This window comes from Mustela lutreola, chromosome 12 (genome assembly GCF_030435805.1).
Source record: "Mustela lutreola isolate mMusLut2 chromosome 12, mMusLut2.pri, whole genome shotgun sequence".
Taxonomy (NCBI): Eukaryota; Metazoa; Chordata; class Mammalia; order Carnivora; family Mustelidae; genus Mustela; species Mustela lutreola.
Genome location: NC_081301.1, coordinates 20,473,488 through 20,494,490, shown reverse-complemented (window position 1 = coordinate 20,494,490; position 21,003 = coordinate 20,473,488). Strand labels below are relative to the sequence as shown.

The window sequence follows — 21,003 nt, the reverse complement described above, 5'->3', positions numbered from 1 at the left end:
TTTTTTTTTTTCCTCTCCTTGCATTTCACTTATTGAAGAAACTGGGTCTGTGGTTCTCTTTAATTTCACACAGTGTGGCTTCTGCCATTTGCACCCTTATAGTGTGGTCTAACATCTCCCTCCCTCCTCTGTATTTCCTATGACTGTGGTATTGGATCATAGAGATTTGTTCAGGATTCAGATCCAGTTGTTGGCAGGCATGCTTTTTAGGTGGTGGCATAAACTTCTTTCAGGAGGCATGTAATGTTTACTTGTCTCTTGGTGATGGTTGATTGAATTTTTAAATGTGCCGAGTATTTAAGAGGGTTCACATCTGTTACTGTTTCCCTGGGTCCAGGTGGTGGTCTTGAGAAAGGGTGAGAAAGGATGCCCTTGTGGTGTGCTCCTGGCAAAGTCTGACGATGGCGGGGGCTGGTAGGTCCTGTGTCCCTGGGCTGGGGTTCCTCCAGTGCTCGCTGGAAGATAGGTCGGCAAACTCCCAGAGTTTGTTTCCCTCGGTCCCAGAAGACCTGTTCATGCAAGAAACACTTAGTGAGGAGAGGCTCAATTTCTTTGGATGTTGCCTTTTGTATGTAGAGGTGTTTCTTGGTTTGGCTACATGAGCTGATGTTTTGCTGATGTTCTCCCGATAATGTGTTTTCATTTAATTGTAAGGTGACTCTCTTCTTTCAGGATCTCATTTTGCCCAATGGTGGCACTCCTGCAGGTACTTCGAGTCCCGCTTCTTCGTCTTCCCTTCTCAACAGACTTCAGCTTGATGATGACATCGATGGTGAGACCAGAGATCTCTTTGTCACCGTTGATGATCCCAAGAAGCATGTCTGTACGATGGAGACCTACATTACTTATAGGATCACCACCAAAGTAGGTCCCTTCATTATCTTCTGCCCCTGTGGAATGGTCTTGGTGAACTGGAGACCTGCTGTCATGATTCCTGCCTTCCTTTCTCCCTCCCTTTGTAGGACTGTGTTCACTTTCCTTCCAATGGTGGGTGTGGCTTTTTGAGAGATCAAATGTATTCAGATGAAAAGGATTTGATGTGAATTTTTTGCTTTGAAATGACAGAGAAGTTGTGACTATAGTCTTTCAAGTAGAGCATTTAATCCTGCTACCTTCACTTATTTTTGGTCATGATACTTTTTTAGGCTGTTAGTATCACTTTATTATTGAAATTTATGAATGAATCTTTGTATCATCCTAAATGTCTGGTGGGACCATGGTTGTAATTTGGTGTAATTGGAGTGGATCATAGTGGGAGGGGTGTAAGAGAAGGATGGGAATGAAGATTGGTTGCCTTTCTGCTATGGGCCATGCGGGTGGGTAGTGGGCAGGGGGCTGAGATTGACTGGCTTAATGTTCACAGTGACCCTCAATTGTAACCTTGTAGTTACAATTTTAGAGACGAGGAAACTGAAGCAGAAACTTTAAGTAAATTGCTCATGGTTACAGAGTTGGTAACCAGGATTCTAATCTTAATATTTAGGACTGTCAATTCAACATTTTTATTTTCAAACCCATACTCTTAAACCTAATTCCATTTTTTAAAGGTTTTTTTAAAAAGATTTTTTTAAAAAAAGATTTTATTTATTTGACAGACAGAGATCACAAGTAGGCAGAGAGGCAGGCAGAGAGAGAAGAGGAAGCAGACTCCCTGCTGAGCAGAGAGCCCGATGTGGGGCTCGATCCCAGGACCCTGGGATCATGACCTGAGCTGAAGGCAGAGGCTTTAACCCACTGAGCCACCCAGGTGCCCCTTTTTTTAAAGATTTTAAAGATTTTTAAAAAAAGATTTTATTTAGTTATTTGTCAGAGAGAGAGAGAGAGAGCACAAGCGGGGGGAGCAGCAGGCAGAGGCAGGCTTCCTGGTGAGCCAGGAACCCAATGCAGGACACGATCCCAGGATCCTGGAATCATGACCTGAGCTAAGGCATGATGGCTTTCATCTTACATGACACCTTAATTTACTGAGCCACCTAGGCGTCCCATATACAATATCTTTTCTCTATGGACAAATAAGCCATTCTCAGATATTTCTTTGATATTCCTGCCCTGTCCTTTCTGCACCTGGTTCACATTTGAAAACTTGTCTCTGTATGTGTGCACACGCACATGCGTGCAAGCAGTCTTCCCCCGTCCCCCGGGCCGCTGGGTGCCTGCTGTTTCCCAGGGATTCGGCTAGGTGCTTAGAGGTATGTTAAATCTTCAGAGGTTCTAGGTTGATGTATGTATTCCCATGAACTATTTCCACTCCTCCCCCATCACCCCAGCCCCCAGGGTCAACTTATTTTTTACCCTGTAGTCAGCGAAATGGAAAACCTGTTTTTCTTGAACTTACGCTCTAAACTGCTGAAGGACAAGGTCACTGCGTCCCTGGCACAGCAGCACTAGCTCTCCTACACATGTTGCCCCCTGCCTGACTCCACTGCCCTGTAGCCAACCTCCCCCACCTCCCACAAGGCTAATCCTACAGGACCTCAGTTCTCCATTCACACTCGTGAGCTCTCCTGTGCTGCCTCTCTTTCCTTATTTCCTCACTCTTTTCCCTTGGTGTTCTTGTTTCCGTCCCTTTTTCCTGGGGTCGATATCCTGTAAGTCAGAACTCTTCCAACTTCCAGTTCCACGTTTCCTTCGGCTATGATGCCACCACCTCTTGGTGAACTTTTTGCAGAATTAAGTTTTACTTCTTACTGTCAATTCTATCTCAAACCAGAGTCCCTTTCTTTTCCCGTTGCAGGTAGCAACACCAGGTTTAAACCCTTGGTGGTGCATTTGGAATCTTCTTTGTAAACACTGCATTAAAGCATAGCTATGCCCCATGTCGCAACATAGCCTGTGGGGTGTGGGGATGAGAGGGAGAGGACACACGGGAACACAGGGTCTCACACACCAATCTTCCCCCGGGTTTCCGCTTCTGCTGTGGTTCTCTAGCGAAGTTCATGGTCACAGGACGAGGTTGTACACATAGTTGATTACTTTGAGCTCTGATTCTCCTGTCCTAATTCAAATTTCTGATGACCAAAGCTGGACAAAGTACAGAGCTGCTTTTCCCTGAACTAAAATGAGCTTAAAGCATTCTCCACCCAAATCTAAGTCATGGGTGCCTTTCCTCTGCAGTGGTGGGGAACCAGCCTGGCCTTCTCAATGCATGTGGCTCCTGGCTCCTTTCTCTGCAGGCTCCTAGAAAGTGCCTTCATCATAATAACTAATTACTGACCACTTACCATCTGCTTGTACTTTTTGGTCATAGAAACTTTTTTCTTTATATAAGTAATATGTGCTTATTGCAGAGAAACTAGAAAACTCAAGGAAGCTGAAACAATAAAAGAATACCTATAAGCTCACCAGCCAGAAATAATCATTTATAAATTTCTGAACTGTTTGTCTCTGTCCATTTACAGAAATGAGTATTTTGTATGCTGCCCATTCCCTTCATGTGTTGGGCGTCTTTCTGGGCTAGTAAATGCCAGCAAGCACACTATTATGTCTGTCTGTCTGTCTTTCTTTCTTTCTTTCTTTCTTTCCTTCTTTCCTTCTATCTATCTATCTATCTATCTATCTATCTTTCTTTCTTTCTTTCTTAAGATTTATTTACTTGAGAGAGAGTGGGGGGGGGTGGGAGGGGCCGTGGGAGAGAGAGGACCTCAAGCAGACTCCCCACTGAGCACGGAGTCCAGCTGTGCTGTTGTCTTCTCAGACCACAACAGCGTTCTGCTCTGTGCATGAGCCATCAGTTTATTTTGTGCTGAGTGCTTTAAACATATTGTCAGTTCGTCCTCATAATCAGTGAGGCGGGTACTGGTGGCACTTTTCCTTTGCAGATGAGGAAACTGAGAAAGTTACTCCAGGATATGCTGCTGATACGTGGCAGACCTAGGACTTGAGTCCAGATCTGTTTGTGCTGTACTTCCAACAAGGCATGATTTTCAAGAGCGGGATGGCTCTGCCCCGCTTGCCCCAGCACTGCGCTCGGTCTCCTACCCAGCCTGTAGGAGCCGTCCTCCTTCCCGTCTCCCACCCCATCTCCTAGTGATCCCAAGTCTTAATGCTCCAACTATCTCCTCTTTTTTGATTGCCTCCGTGGTCCACAGAGGCAAAAGACCACTCAGAGGTCAAGGGTACATAAGGGTTACAAAGCGAACGTTTAGATTTGATGACAAGAGGGTTATGGGTGGCTGGCGGGCACACTCCCTGGAGAGGTGGGCAGAAGCCGGTGTGCTGTGGCAGAAAGACAAGGCTCGAGTGTTGATGGCTTGGTAGTGAAGTGAGAACAGGAGCTAGAGAAAGTGTGGATTTGGGTTGTTGAGGGGCAATTTTGTTTGGTTTTAAGGATGGACGGGACTTGTGCGAATGCCCAGAGGCCCATGTTGCTAGAGAGGGAGACATTGAGGTGGGGCTGGAGAGGAGGATGGAAGCCGCTGCGCCAGGGAAGGAGCAGCCTGAGCCGGGGAGGGAGCAGGAGCCCACGAAGGGGGAGGTGCACTTCTTCCATTGTTTCTAGAGGAAGAGGGCAAGTTTTGTTTTGCTCTGTTTTGTTCTCTGTAGCAGGAAGTTGAGGGTTCTGTGCTTCTCCATGCAGTTTTCTCTAGGAATCGATGATGAGGTCTTCTGCTCAGAGCGAACAGGAGGTTTCGAAGCAAAGCTGGGAGGTTTTCAAAACGTCTGCAGGCTCTGCAGTAACCGGTGCGGAAAAGGACAGAGAGAGTTGACGCCTGGTGCTGTGGAAGGTCCAGTGGGCGATTCTGGTGTGTCAGTCAGTGTGTTTGCCTGTTTTGTTTTTCCTCCAGGAGTGTGCTCACACACCCGGGGCTGGTAAAGCAGGCAGTGCATGACTGCATTTCTGCCAGTTGTGTGGACGGCAGGGGAGGGGACGTTTAGGATGTTGGCAAATGCGAGGGAAGTGATGGGTTATGGAATTGATGCTGAATAAGGAAGGAAGTAAAGACAGGACTGGACAGAGTGCCAAGGAACTGTAGGTCCCAAGAGGCTGAAAAACCAGGGGTCTTGGGAAGCGGGAGAGTCTGAGACACAGGAGGTGCTGGTTGGAGAGAGGGAGGTCTGGCTCTCTGCCGATGACCGTCTGAGGGGAGGCAGTGGGGAGTGATGGCTCGGAGGTGGGTGTTGTGGGTGTGAACACATAGATCTCGAGGGCATCCGGGCTATGGAGGGGCTTTGGAGAGGAAGCCCCTTTGGCACCGGAATCCTCTGGGACTCAGGAAAGTGGTGGGGTGTCAGTAGATGACAGGTGTGTGAGGGACAGAGATAGAGGTGTCTTGATGGCATGAGTCTCAGAAGGGTTTTCATGGGGCCGTGGAGGCGTGGAGGTGAGCGGCAGGGCAGAGTGAGCCGGGTACCAACAGGGACTCTTGGTCTTGGAGGGCAGGGCGGAGTTGGTGAGACATGAGAAAAGGAGCAGCTTTCTACCTGCCGGAACAGCAGAGAGGCTTGAGACTCCAGGGGAGAGGAAGCTTTCAGAATCTGAAGAACTACAGGAATTTACTAATTACAGAATGGGTGTTCTGGAAGGCTTGGTGTAAAGCTCTGAGAAAGGAAGCCCACAGGGGCATGAGGAGAGACCAGAAGCCTCCCTGGTCATTATTCTCAGGTGTTCTCGTAGGGTAGCAGTGTTCTGAAGCAGAATGAGAATAGCTGGCTAAGATTTGACAAGGGAAGAGAAGGTCCCTTTGCAGAGAAAGGGGTGTCACTCCGACTCATAGGATTCAGTTGGCACTTCTGATGAAGACCAAATCTCTCTAGAGTGGACTGGTCGTAAATTTTAGATTGAATGGAAATTCCTTGGAAGGGTTCCAGGCCACAGAAGTTAGGCACATCAGCTTCTGGGGAATTAGGGTGTAACCCAACTGACAGGTGCTCTGCTGGCTGATTGATTGCACTGTGGCTCTGTGCTAGCTAGGTCTTCTGAAGTGTTGAATTTACCCAGAGGAGATACTCATATGGAACAATGGCAAAAATGGATATTCTTCGTTACGGCTCTTGTGCTCAGTTACCAGTTTGTAGATCTGACTTCGTGTGTACTCATGACCTTGTGATCTTGTGGGGCATTCTGGATTATGGATCATGGTGTGGAAGGACCCAGGACAAAACAGTGTAGTGATTGTCTCTGATTATGGAATTGTGGGTATGCACTTTTCTCTTTTTATTGTGAATAGAAAATAGAGCTTTGCTTTATTATCCTTACTCAGTTAGACCCTGAATTTCACAGAGGAAAAATTTACTACAGACTCATAGTTGGAGGTTTTTTTTTTTTTAATATTTTATTTATTTATTTGACAGAGAGAGATCACAAGTAGACAGAGAGGCAGGCAGAGAGAGAGAGAGGGAAGCAGGCTCCCCGCTGAGCAGAGAGCTCGATGTGGAACTCGATCCCAGGACCCTGAGATCATGACCCGAGCCGAAGGCCGCGGCTTAACCCACTGAGCCACCCAGGCGTCCCCATAGTTGGAGTTTTATTGGCCTGCATATTTTATGAGTACTGTGAGTCTTGTAACTGACTGGGTTTCTCTCTAGAAATTCACGGTAATGTCTGTGGCCCAGTTTTAGCAAGTGTGCAGAATTCTATGGTGAGTGTCTTTTGCTAGCCTCATTCCTGGCTCTGCTTTTTCTCTCTGTCCTTGTTTTTTCTTGATCTTTCTCACCTACTTCTAATTTATGTCATTTAATCTTATTTCATGTGTCTCAGTATCTCTTCTAGAACAAATTGTGGTAAAAGTAAACGAAACCAATGTTGGGCCGAAGAGTATGAGCATCCTTCATGGTTCATGATTTTTTTTTTCCATATTGCTTTCCAAACAAATTTTTATTTAATCCATTGTGTCTGTAAAGGAGCTTTTAAAAATAAACAATTTTTTGTGTAACTATGAAAGTATTTTGTGAGAATGGTAGAAAATTTGAAAATAAGGATAAGTGTAAAGAGGACAGTTGTCATTATGAGTTCTAGATTTTTCTTAACCTTTTATATCCACATTTTTAACATTAATGAAATTATATGTCATTAATTTCAAGTCTTGCTGTTTTCTCTTAAAAGTATATCAAAGCATATTTGTTATAAAGATGCCTTATGGGGCTGGCTCCTGGGTATCTCAGTCAGTTAAGCATCAGCCTTCAGCTCAGGTCATGATCCCAGGGTCCTGGGATGGGGCCCTGAGTCCAGTTTCTTGCTGGGCGGGTACTCTCCTCCTCCTTTCTCTCTCTACCTGCTTGTGCACACTTGCTCTCTCTCTCTCTGTGTCAAATAAGGAAAAATCTTAAAAAAAAAAAAAAAAAAAAGATTTTTTATGACAAGATAACCATGGAATAAATATATCACAAGTTACCTGTTTTTATTGTTGAAGATTTAGATTGCTTTGATTCCTTTGCTATTTTATTTTATTTTATTTATTTTTTTTTAAAGATTTTATTTATTTATCAGAGAGAGAGGGGGAGAGAGCGAGCACAAACAGACAGAATGGCAGGCAGAGGGAGAAGCAGGCTCCCTGCTGAGCAAGGAGCCCGATGTGGGACTCGATCCCAGGACACTGTGATCATGACCTGAGCCGAAGGCAGCTGCTCAACCAACTGAGCCACCCAGGCGTCCTCCTTTGCTATTTTAAATAGCATTGCAGCAAACATCATTATACAGATATCTTTGCCACAGTTTAAAAAGTATTTTCTAATGGCAGATCCCTAGAAGTAGAAGAGCAGTAATTAAAGATATAAACAAATAAATGATAAATAAAGGAGAGAACACAGGTGAATATTTTTAAAAGCTTGCAAGGGGGACAGCATTCTTATCCATGACACCAAAAAAAAAAAAAAAAAGGGTGGGGGGCGGAGAATGGCTGAATTAAAAAATTATATACCTGGAAAACTCTTTGGTAATTATGATAGATAAATGGCTATAAAGAACCTTCACCAATGAAAAAGACTTTTAAAGACCATGAAAAGACAATTTAAAAAAGAGACCCATCACAAAAGAAGAAAAATCTATAGCTAACAAATATTTTAAAGGATGTTCAATCCCTGTAGAAACAAAACAAAGATGACATATTATTTTTCAGTTACAAGTCCGTCAAAGATAATCACTGGTGATGAGAATATGTGATAAGAATATAAGTTGATATATTTCTGGAAACCGGTTGTTAACAAAATACATGTATCCTTGAGCACCTGGGTGGCTCAGTCAGTTAGACATCTGACATCTGACTCCTGATTTTGGTTTGGGTTGTGGGGTGGAGTTCAGACCTTTTGGGGTCTGTGCTGGGCATGGAGCCTGCTTGAGATTCTCTTTCTCATCTCTCACTCTCTCTCTCCCTCTTGCCACCACCACCCCCCACTCATGTGTGTGTGTGTGCTCTCTCTCTCAAAAAGAAGAAATGAAAGCCATTAATAAATTATAAAGATTGGGAATTTTGTAAAACACACACACACACACTTTTATCTTTTATCCAGTAATTCCATCTTTAGGAGTTTGATTTTTATCAAACAGATGCCCAATGATGTTTGCACAGCATTGTTTATTGGTTGAAAGATGGACAACAACTTAAGTGAGGATTTGGTTTTGTTGTTTATCCACCCAGTGGAATACTATATATGTGTTAAAAATGATCATGTAGATATGAATTACTGACAGAAAGATATTTAAGAGCTGTTAGAGACTTAGAAAATATGAGCAAAGGAATGGATATACATAGAAAAAAATACGGAAAGGTGTAAACATAGTATTCATAGTGTTTTTTCTCAATTTAGAGTGATTATGACTCATCTGTATTTTTTATTCCTTTATTATTCCTGAAGGTTTTTTTTTTTTTTTTTTTTTTAAGATTTTACTTATTTATTTATTGGAGAGAAAGGAGAGCACATGCACCAGTCGGGATGGGCGGGGCAGAGGGAGAAGGAGAGGGAGACGAGACTGGAGCCGACTCTGCACCAAGCTTGGAGCCCCATGCATAGCTAGATCCCACGACCCGGAGATCATGACCCTGAGATCATGACCTTTGGTGAAACCAAGAGTCACATTCTTTTTTTTTTTTTTTTTTTTAAAGATTTTATTTATTTATTTGACAGATAGAAATCACAAGTAGTTGGAGAGGCAGGCAGAGAGAGAGAGAGGAGGAAGCAGGCTCCCTGCTGAGCAGAGAGCCCGATGCGGGACTCGATCCCAGGACCCTGAGATCATGACCTGAGCCGAAGGCAGCAGCTTAACCCACTGAGCCACCCAGGCGCCCCAAGAGTCACATTCTTAACCGACTGAGCCGCCCAGGTGCCCCTTTCCTGAAGTTTTAAAATAAGTATGTCTGACCTGAATAAGTCGAAGGGGGGAGGAAAAGCCAGTTCCCCCAAAATAAGTGGCTTACAGCAGAAACAAACCTTGTATTTAATCCTCCTGCTCTTCATAGTTACACATACCGATTTCACCTTAGAAATGTTACATGAACTATAATTTACGAAGTGGATCTGCAAAAGCATAATAAAGAGAAGTGATCAGCTGATATCACGTAACATGAAGAAGGCAGAAAGGGGAGCCCTTGGTCAGGGCATTTATAGTGAAAATGAATGCATTTGTCTCACATTAAAGTTGACCTTTCGTGGGCACGTCATCACTGGCAGGTCCTCAGCCAGAGCCTGTCGCGGGGCTCTGTGTGGTTTGAAGAATGTCCTTCCAGCCTTCTTCTTGCTGCTGAGAAAACGTAGGCTCTAGGAGGCTTAGTGTCTCAGGAATCTGGTAGGTGCTGGGACTGATCCCGCATGGGCTTCTCCTCACCCAGCCCTGGGAGGAGTGCCCTTCAAATTTATATCTCCCTCATGCATGAAAATTCATCTGCCATGATTTGTTTTTTGAATTGAAACATTCTTTCTCCAACCCCCCCCCCCCAGTTCTGTAATGCTAATTCCTTTGGCGGGAGGTTCTTCGCATAAATCACAAATACTTAGGTTGAATGAATTTCCTCACTTCTTCCCACTCATACCTTCTATCATAGGGGAAGGTTGTACCTGGCTATAAAGGAGAAGAGATGCAGGAAGAGTTAACTGAGGTTGAGTCCAAGACCGAGTCCTTTAACTTCCAAATTTTGCTTGGACTCTGTGAGCTCAGGTTTTGGGGAGATGAAATTGTAATTTTCAATGCTGAAGCTGCTCACAGCTTTTCCTTGATGAATGACTCTTGTTCATATGTTTTTAAGATTTTCTTGGTGTCATGGATTAAAATGGACTTTTGGCCTGAAAGAATAAATTCATAAAATGTAGCTTGAACCATTGTTATTTTGACCTTTCATTTCCAAGAGCTATGTCATGCAGTCTCTACCCTTACAGGAAAAAACGATTTAGCTGAAACATACTTTTAGTTTGGGCAAATTAATATGTAAAAATCTTGTCTTGGCATAAATTAATTTCATTTGATTTAACATTGGTTTTCATTATCAAAGTGCTACAATCACATTTCAGAAAACTGTAATTCAAGAAAACGGATGATTGATGTAAAATATTAAATGCATGAGAGATGGGGGAAAAAGAAAAGGGAAGAGTCTAATATTTTCCTGTAGTACAGTAACATTTTGGCATTATTTCCTTCTAGATTTTTTTTTCTTATCCCCTGAAATACAGTGTACTTCCAAGGTTATGGTTCTGCCAGAATATGGCCAATGAGGCAAATCCTTTTCTGTGTTCATCCAATTTGACTCCTAAACGAGCAGGTGCTCTCTTAGCTCTTTTTGTCTCCCCTCTGCCTATTGGTAAAACTTGGCAGCATATGTAGCAGAAGGTGGAGACTTAATTTCTTTTAAAAGATACCTGGATTGGGATTCAGTAGCAATATCCTCAGTGGAATTTTTCTGCTAAAAGAAATCCTCAAAGTTAAGCCTGGAGGAAATGAATCAAATGTTTCTAAACACATTCTGAGGGATAGTTGAATTCCCATTTCCTAAGGGTAGAAAAAAACAAAAAAAAAAAAACCCAAAAAACGAAACCCTCAACATTTCCATTCTACATCCTTGACTTCTGAGCTGGGCCCTGGGGGCCTGGACTCATCATTTTATGTTGGTAATTGATGTCTTTTGGCTGCTGTTTTGGTGGAAGGAAGGTGTGTTCTTGCCCAGTTTGGTTACTCAAAGACAGATTTTTTCCTTCCTTTCTGCCAAGAGATGCTACTATTCCCTTATGCTTATTTTGTTCCATTCTTCTTATTTGCAGAGTACGCGGGTGGAGTTTGACCTGCCAGAGTATTCTGTCCGTCGAAGGTACCAGGATTTTGACTGGCTGAGGAACAAACTGGAGGAGTCCCAGCCTACTCATCTCATTCCCGTAGGTACTAAGTCATGAGAGCTTGTTCCTCTGTTTACCTGCGTCGTCTCTCCCGAGGATGTTCGCTCAGCTCTCGCCCCTTCCATGAGGGGCAGACTCTGCCTGACACTATATATCGCATTTTCCCACCAAACGCACGTGAAACATTCTCATGGATGCTGTCTAACCTGTCTCACCCTTGGGGTTTTGGTTTCTGGTTTGCTCTGATCATGCTGGTTTCTTGAGCAGTGTGGGGTAGGTTTTCACTTTCATTGTGACGGTTTTTTTTGAGGTCGGGAGAGTCCTAATTCTTATTTGCTGCCTCCTTAAAGACTCTTTCACCCTTCTAGATGCAGTTCTTGAGGGTTGGGTGGCTGCCACCAGGTGAACAGCGATGCCTCAGATTACAGCTGGCGGGGCTTTCTTTAGACATGGCTGATTCAGGGAGCAGGAACCTAGCACACAACCCACCCAACCCCAGTTTTTCACTTAAAAAACCAAAAGCCATCTAACTCCATTTATTGAAGCAGCATAATATTTTTCTATTGCTCCTATCTATACATTATTAAAAAAACAACAACAACAACAACCAAAAACAGAACTAGAGCAAATAAAATGTAAAAGACTACTTAAACCAACATACATATTGAATGCTTTTCAGACTTTTTTTTCCCCCAGTAGAAATAATAACCATTTTATACCCCAGATGTTTCTTTGGGTTTTGGGGGCATTGGTGCAGTTTAGGCCATAAAACTCTTCAGAGGGGCTCTGTCTTTCAGTAAAAACCTTGGCTGAATAACTTCTTAGCACTTGCCAGTCTTTGTGTTACGAATGTGTCTCCCAGTGCTTCTCTCCCATGGTTGGAAGAGGGTGAATATTCCGTGGTAGAAATGACGGGGTTTGCCTATGATGGCATTCTTTCCCAGAGGGAAGAAACTCATCTTGAAACAGTTGGAATGGTTTCTTAAAATGGAATCGCAATTTGGCGACATTGGCAGCTAGTGAATTTTTTTTTTTAAATAGGCTTTTTATTTGAGAACAGTTTCAGATTTCCAGAATTACTGCGAAGGTAGCGCAGTGAATTCTCGTATACCCTGCACCTGGTTTTGCTTGACATTTTACGTTAGTGTGGCACATTTGTCACAGTTGACGAACCAGCAGTGACTCCTTACTGTTGACTACAAGTCCTTTATTCACATTTCCTCCGTTTTGCCTAATGTTCTGTTCCTGTTCAAGGGTCCCATCTAGGGTGTCACCTTGCACGTCTCCTTATTGGTCGTGATAGTCTCTCAGCCTTTCCTCGTTTTCGGTGACGGGCAGTTTCGAGGAGTACTCGTCAGGCATTTTGTAGACTGTCTCTCAGTTGAGATTTGTCTGATGTTTTTCTCATGATTAAATTGGAGTCGTGTGTTTTGGGAGGAAAAGTGCCGTTCTCATCACATCATAAGAAAGGTTCATGCTGTCAACAGTCTTTATCACTGTTGATGTTAACCTGGACCACCTTATTTGATGTAATGCTTGTTGGGTTTCTCCACTGTACAGTCACTCTTCACTCCTGTTCCGTGCTGTACTGTGTGGAAGGAAGTTGTTGTTTACACTTACTAGCCGGCACTGTGCACAAGGGGGGATTACGCTCCACCTGTTGGCAGCTAGTGTGTTTGAAGTTTGGTTCGACAGCGACACCTGCTGGTTGTACTTGCGCATGGACACCGAAACCAGCTCTGAAAGAGGATGGAAGGCTTCGGAATGTCGCGGAGTGATCCAGAATAGCTTTAAGTATGGTTTCCTACGGTCAGGATGGAAGCAGTGAGTAGGAATGTATTCTAGAAGCAAGTGGAGACATAAACTTATCTAATAAATTATTGGTACGTGTCTGGGGTGGAGAGAGATTTAACATTAGGAGAGCATCTCTAACTCAGTATGAAAGTGAAAGTGGGAAAAACTTTTTTTCTCCTTTAGAAATTATTCTAAAGCAACTTGGCTAGAAAGTATCTGTCAGTAAGCATTGACTCTGTGTTAGTCTTCATACTAGGCCTGGTGTGTACTCTTGGGGAGCTCAGGGGTCATGAGATGGACAAGGGACCCCTGTGTGGAAAGTTTATTTTCAGGTGGAGACCTAGTAGACATGCAACATAATTATTGTTTACATTTTCATTTCTTTACTAAAAAAATAGCTTTATTAAGATATAAGTCATTCACCGCACAGTTTGTCCATTTAAAATACACAAGTCAAGCACTTTTCCTATCTTTAGTGTCAGTATTTAGTATATTAGTATATACTATATCAGTATATATATATTTAGTATGTAAGTATATAATATATATGTTTATGTAAGTATTTAATATATTTAGTATAGAGAGTTGTGCAGCCATCAGCACAATCAATTTTAGAACCTTTTCTTGCCTCCAGAAGTAACCTCCCACTCTTTGCTTGTCATTTCCAAACTTTCTGTCTTTTTCAGCGCCTGGCAACCACTGATCTTTCTGTCTCTATAAATTTTTCTATTCTGGACATTTCATATAAAGTAGAGTCCTACACTATATAGTCTTTTGTGATTGGGTTTTTTTTCACTTGGCACAGTGTGTCAAGATTAATTCCTGTTGTGGCACGTGTCAGTACTTCCATTCCTTTTTCTTGTTAGATAATATCACGTTGTATGGATGTACCCTTTTTTGGTCTATCTGCTCGCATTTAATGGACGTTTGAATTGTTTTCACCTACTGGCTGTTAGGAGTAATGTGACTATGAACAACTACCTGCAAATCTTTGCATGGTCCTATGTTCTCATTTTTTCTTGAGCATGTACACCCAGTAGTATCATTGACAGATTGTATGTACCTGTTTATTTAACCTTGTGAGAAACTGCCAGGCTGTTTTCCAAAGTGGCCACATCATTTTACCTTCCCACTGACAGGGTATGAGGGTTCCAGTTTCTTCATGTCTTTATCAACACTGTGATTATCTACATCTTTGATTATAACCATCCCAGTGGGTGTGAAGTAGTATCTCACTGTGGTTTCGATTTGCATTCCCCTGACAGCTAATAATGATGAGCATTTTTTTACATGCTTGTTGGCCATCTGTCATCTTCCTTGGAGAACTATCTCTTCAGATCCTTTACGCTGGGTTGTATTTTTGTTATTAGATCTTTATATAATTTAATTTAGAGATACGACTTGCAAAAAATTTCCTCCCAGTTAATGAGTTGTCTCATTACTTTCTTGATGGTATCTCTTGGAAGTACAAAGATTTTTAGTTTTGATGAATTCCAGTTTATCTTTTGTTTCTTTCTCTGCTTGTGCTTAAAGGTGTCCTATCTCATAAATCATCACCTAGTTCTAGGTCATGAAGATTTACACCTGTGCTTTCTTCTAAATTTTTTTTTTAAAGATTTTATTTATTTATTTGACAGAGAGACGGATCACAAGTAGGCAGAGAGGCAGGCAGAGTGAGAGGGGGAAGCAGTTTCCCCGCTGAGCAGAGAGCCCGATGCGGGGCTCGATCCCAGGACCCTGGGATCATCACCTGAGCCGAAGGCAGAGGCTTTAACCCGCTGCGCCACCCAAGCGTCCCCTAAATTTTTTTTTTTTTTAACATTTTGTTTTCAAGTAATCTCTACACCCAACATGGGGCTTGAATTCATGACCCTGAGATCAAGAGTTGCTCGTTCGACCAACTGAACCAGCCAGGTGCCCCTCTTCTAAAATTTTTATACAGTTTTAGCCCATACATTTCAGCCTTTCATCCGTTTTGACTTCATTTTTGTACAATAAGCTTTCATTTCTTTAACCAGGGAGGCCGAATGTCTTCCCCTGAGCTTATTGTACATTGGTGTTTCTTTTATGATTTACCTCTTGTTTTCTCTTGTTTTGTTTTGTCTTGTTTTGTTTTGCTTTGTAAAAACTCCATATCTGCAAAGGAAGTTGACCTGTATTTTTTATATTTAAATCTAGCATTTGTTCTGATGTGAGATGGGAGGACCATACTTTTTTCAGGTGGTAAGTTGTCGCAGAACCACTTATGAGTGATCAATCATCTTTACCATCGTTTGGGCATCAGACCGAATCATGCGTTAGACTTGTGTATTCCTGAACTGCCCCTGAACCCTTGGTTCATCCGTCTTTCTAATGTGGTGCCCTTCCTACATGATTTGAATGACTGTAACTTCACAGAACATTTCAACATCCGGTTGTAAGGTCCCCATCTCCATCTCCGCCTGCCAATATACTCTGTTTCCAGAGCTTTTCTGGCTATTGGCACATGTTCTATTTTTCAAGATGAACTTTAGAGTCTTTTGAATTAGTTGGAACATTTGGGAGAATGGATTCCTATTTCATTGTGTTTGTTTATGTTATGTTAGTCACCACACAGTGTATCATTAGTTTTTGATGTTGTGTTCCGTGATTCATTGTTTGCATTATAACACCCAGTGCTCCATGCGATCTGTGCCCTCTTTAATAGCCGTCATCAGGCTTTTGCCAACTCAAGTCAGCTGTGGTTAAAAATATGTGAGGATTCCTGAGCTTTCAGATTCTGCTGCTGTGTTAGGAGTGTGGAATGAAGCGCCCCTCTTACCTGGGCTTCAGTGGAACCATGTGAAGTCCTAAGTGAACAGTCCGCCAGACTGTGGTTCCAGGAAAGAACCCACATTCTTTCATTTTCCTCTCCCGATGGGCCGTCCTGAGGCCTGTTTCCAGCCCCTGTGGCTCCGAACTTGGGAAGCTTCTGGGGTTGTCCTGGGGAAACCCAGCCCCTGACTTCCTAGACCACTCTTTCCTTCGCCTGAACAGAATCACAAGATGGTCAGTATGGCTTGACTTTTCTCTCAGTTCAGTCTTTTCTGCCTTGCACCTTTAACAGATTCTGGCCTGTTTGATCTTTTCTGGTGCTGTGGCATATATGTATTTTTTCTTTTTACATTGCTTCATCGCTCTTTAATTTGAAAAGCAGAAATGCTCATATCACTTCATCCTCGAATATTTGGAGCCAACTCTTCATTATGAACCCAGAGGTTGGTTTTAACACTACTTCTTTTACTGGGGCACACCTCATTACAACAATAGATATGCTTTGTGATTTGATGGGCACATGTAGATTTTGGAGATGAAGCAAATACATTTATTAAACTCTTCGGTGTTTAATTGCACTTGGAAATTTACTGTTTGCTTCAGGTTTTATGAAGGAAGCTTTGTTGGAAGGATGCATTTCCTATCTACCCAGTTTGTCTTGGGTAGTGGTAAGCTCATAGGAATTAATAAGAAATTTGTAATGCAAAAGCTGTTTGTCTTAATATGAAATAATCAGTTAAAACTCTAACTTCATTTTCTAGTTGGTTCCTCCTTTTTTTGTACTGTTAAAAAAAAAAAGCATATACATGCTTTTAGCTTACCAGTAGGTAAGTTAATAAGTAGTTGAACACTGATTGAACTTTGAAGTACTTCAAATTAAACTGGGCTTGATGGTGGTTTTTATGGAGAGGAGGTTTTTAAGTGTAATGCTCTTTTATTTATTTGTTATTTTTTCTTAGGAGCCATATTCTCTGTTTTTTTGATAAGGATAGGAAAAATAGTTTTCTGTCATGTAGTGGGTATGTTGCTGAATATTTGTTTAACTGGAATTTGCAATTAATTGCAAATTGATATTTATTAAAGCAGCAGTTTAAATGCTGACAAGAGGAAGTTGGATCATTTCAAGATTGAGCAATGGAAATCTTTGTGCAGATTTCACACTCCAAAATAGTAGCTTTCCATGACAATCTACAGGAAGTATGCTTTTGTTTCACAGATTATAAGATATTTTCTTTTAAACTATTATGAAATATAATACATATGAAAGTGCTTGACCAAAGTATCAAGTGCTATAAAAATGTAAATATTTTGTAAGGTTAAACCTTGAAATATTTAATAGGTTATTATATGCTTTGCAAGTAGGATTCTTTTAAAATATATTTTTTAAAGATTTTATTCATTTATTTGAGAGAGAGAGAGAGAACACAAGTGGGATGGGGCAGAGGGAGAGGGAGGCGCAGCCTCCCCACTGAGCAGGGAGCCAGATGTGGGGCTCCATCCTGGGACTCCAGGATCATGACCTGAGCCGAAGGCAGATACTTAGCTGAGCCACCCAGGTGCCCCACAAATGGGATTTTTTGTAGGTTCCAAGATATACATGCGTGTATAGTTTTTTAAAAAAATCTTTTCATAATGGAAAATTTCAGAAATACTGAAGTAGAGTGATTCCGTGCAATGAGCCCCCCCCGCCACGTACTCACCGCCCAATTCCAACATTTAGCCCCAGTGGCCAGTCTTGTTTCATCTCTGTCCTTATCCACACCCTCACCCTCATACCGGGTAAGATTTCTTCTTTTTAAAAAGTGATTTTCATCACCTTATATTCTGGAGGCCAGGAGTCCAGAATTGGTCTCTGTGGATTAATATCCTCGTGCTGCATTCCTCACAGAAGCTCCGGGGGGACTTGGTTCCTTGACTTTTCCTGCTTCTAGAGGCTCCCACTTTCCTTGGCTCATGGCCCCTTCCACCATCGTCAAAGCTGGCAGCACAGAGTCCTCTCTCCTCTCTGACTTTGGCTTCCGTCACCACAGCTTTGTTTTTTTTTTTTTAATTGAGGTAAAATTTGAATAATGTAAAATTCACCATTTTAAGAAGTGTACAACTCTGTGGCTTTTAGTGCATTCACGATGTTTTTCAGTCAGCACCCTTATGTGATTCCAGAATATGTTCATCCCCCACAGAAGAATCCCATACTCATGAAGCAGTCACTGCTCATTCCCCATTTCCCCCACCCAACTATTATAAATCATGCTATTTGCACTTGATTGTACGAGTCTTGTTGTACAAGTCTTGTTAATTGTACGAGTCTGCGTTTGAACACTTGCTTTCAGTTATTTGGGCTGCATGCCAAGGAATGGAATTCTGGATCCTATGCTAATCTTACACCTAATTTTTATTTAATTTAATTAATTTATTTATTTGAGAGATAGAGAGATCACAAGTAGGCGGAGAGGCAGGCAGAGAGAGAGAGAGGGAAGCAGGCTCCCTGCTGAGCAGAGAGCCCGACATGGGGCTCAATCCCAGGACCCTGAGATCATGACCTGGGCCGAAGGCAGAGGCTCAACCCACTGAGCCACCCAGGTGCCCCGTACACTTAATTTTTTAAGGAGCTACCAAGCTGTTTTCCACAGAGACCACACCATTTTACATTCTCACCAACCATGGAAGATGTTTCCAATTTCTCCACGTACTTTTTTTTTTTCCTCTTTTATAGCCATCCTAGTGGGTGTGAAAAGGTATGGATCCCAGAGGGTTTTTAAAAAAACATTTTGGCCTCAAAGATGTATGGAAATTCTACCCTTTGGTCCACTCCCTTTCTGCCTTCCGTTCTCGGTGTTTACAGGGTCATAAAAACAGCTGGCACGCGTGCGGCGTCTGCCATGTGCTTGGAGCTGTGCTGAGCCCTTCACTTGCAACAGCTCAGTCACAGTCCAGAGAGGCCCTGATTTCATCAGCAACCCAGATTCCTATGCATTAAGAAACCAGAAGGTAATTATAAAGGTGACACTGAGAGGAGGCGTGTCCCCTTTAAGGCTCGAAATAGGAAGAAACAAATTTCCGAAGCCATGTACATTTGGGCATAATAATGCTTAGAAAGAAATTCTGTTTGTAGAAGGATTCACCCCAGGGTTCCTTTAAATAGCCAGCTTCTCTGATTCATTAAACTTCAAGTTCAATGTACTAAGCCTGAAGAACGAATAACTATTTCAGGAGATTATCTGTTCTGTTAAATGAGGCGCACCTCGCCACTTATTTGCTCATTATGCTTTCCTCCCAAGACCTGTTCAGCATAAGCAAACCAGAGCGTGCTCCCCAGGACTCATGAAGTGAAGAGCAGGAAAACATCCAATGGATTTGGTCATTAGAAAGCCATCGGCCGTCTTTAAAAGAGTGGTCTGCAGTGGGTAGGGACAAGGCAGAGAAATGCAGCATCCGAAGGCAGAACCAAAGACAGCTTTGTTCCGGGGCGGAGGCAGGTTGGGGGTTGAGACATGGATGGAAGGAGTAGAAGTTAAGACAAATGATTCTTTCAGGAAGGTTGAGTGAGCCCCAAAGAAGAGTGGAGAAGAGGATGTAAGGTCAAGGGATATTTGAGTTTATTATTTTGGGGTAGAAAGAGAACCAGCTACGTATTTGTAGACTCAGGAACAGAGCCGGGTGAGGAGGAAATGTTGAAAATACAGGGAAAAGAAGGTATGATTAATTGATGAGAGCACGTGCTTGCGAGTGAATTAATGGGGCAAAGACACAGAAGAGTTAGCCTTGTGGTGTGTTGGGGATGGGGATTGTTGTTCACAGGGACCTGCGAAATGGAGAGGAGATGGGTTTCTGTGGAGGAAGCAAAATGGTCAGGAAATGTGTATGTGATGCCCTTACACCTGGTTCCTCTGTCAGAGAAATGGTGCTGTGCTTTGCGTGAAAGGTTGGGGTTAAGTGAGGGTTTAAGAAGAATTCCTAAGGGAATGGGAGAACTGTTGAGAACAAAGAAGTCATCCTAAAGAACAACCATACCCTATTAAGACAGATTCCCTGGTGCTTTTGACTGGGCCAGAACACTGGTCTGGATGGCCCTGTGCATCTGACCCAGGACCCGTTTCTAATATTCTCCCCAGACGTAAGCTCTGCCAGGCATTTTAAGTTGGACGTGTTGTCTCCATGGGGCTCTGTAATCTTATGCCTGACTCTGCTCCCCTCTCTTTCTTCATTTCCATACCTTTCCACCATGCCCTCTGGAACTCCGATCTGGTTAAAAAACAACAACAACAACAAACCTGTCAGTGTAGCTTCTTCTCTGTGCCCTGCCACCATCTCAAGATGGAACTGGACGTGGCCATCCCCAAAGATTAGTAGTTCCCGAAGCTGCTGCCCCTCCAACAGCAAAGACCCCTCTCCGAACTTTTGTTGGTGCTTCTCTGGGGCAGGAATTATGTGAAGCATGTTCAGTCTTGTAGCTAAATTAATACTCGTGACAACCCTGACAAGCTGGCACTGTTGTTACCTATTTTTTGCAAACGAAGAAGAAACTGAGGTACCAGGAGATTGTAGAACTTGACCGAAGACAGCTTGTCAGAAGGAGAAAGAGTGAACCCACGGTCTCTCTTCTGGAGATGGAAAATGTCCTGACTTTCCAGAGCTCTTCCAAGTGCTTCATTCCAGGGCTGTTGATAGAGCCAGTCTCCAAATCTTTGAACGGGTTCTAGGTTGGGATCGCTTCTTGATTTCTCCACTCCACATACCTTAGGATTCCACTTCTTCGGGTTGGTGACGTCCCTGCGTCTGTTTTTGTGTGCATGTGTGTGCGCTTGAAGGTTTATAATTTAAAGGAAATGAACCAGGGCCCCCTGGGTGGCTCATTCAGTTACACGTCTACATTTGGCTCCAGTCATGATCCCAGGGTCCTGGGATAGAGCCCCACGTTGGGCTGCCAGATCAGCAGGGAGCCTGCTTCTCCCTCTCCCTCTGCCCCTGCTCTCTCTCTCTTTCTCTCTTTCTCAAATAAATGAATAAAAATCTTAAAAAAAATTAAAGAAACAGACCTCTTTCTTACCAGAATATGGGGCAGAAGGAGGTTGTGGCCTTAAACCTTGTTTCATCCTCACTTATACTTGTTCTGTTCTTTGTTTTGCTTTTGTTTCTTTCTTCCCCCCTTATTCTGACCACCCT

General features: G+C 42.9%; 1 protein-coding gene across 1 annotated transcript in view; it reads left to right on the top strand.

Moving 5' to 3' along the window:
• SNX30 (sorting nexin family member 30) overlaps positions 1-21,003 on the top strand; it is a 110,077-nt gene that overhangs the window by 48,328 nt on the left and 40,746 nt on the right. Inside the window, exons 2-3 of the mRNA XM_059142953.1 lie at positions 673-864; positions 11,182-11,292. Coding sequence (XP_058998936.1) covers positions 673-864; positions 11,182-11,292 — 303 coding nt within the window. The remainder of the gene's footprint in view (positions 1-672; positions 865-11,181; positions 11,293-21,003) is intronic.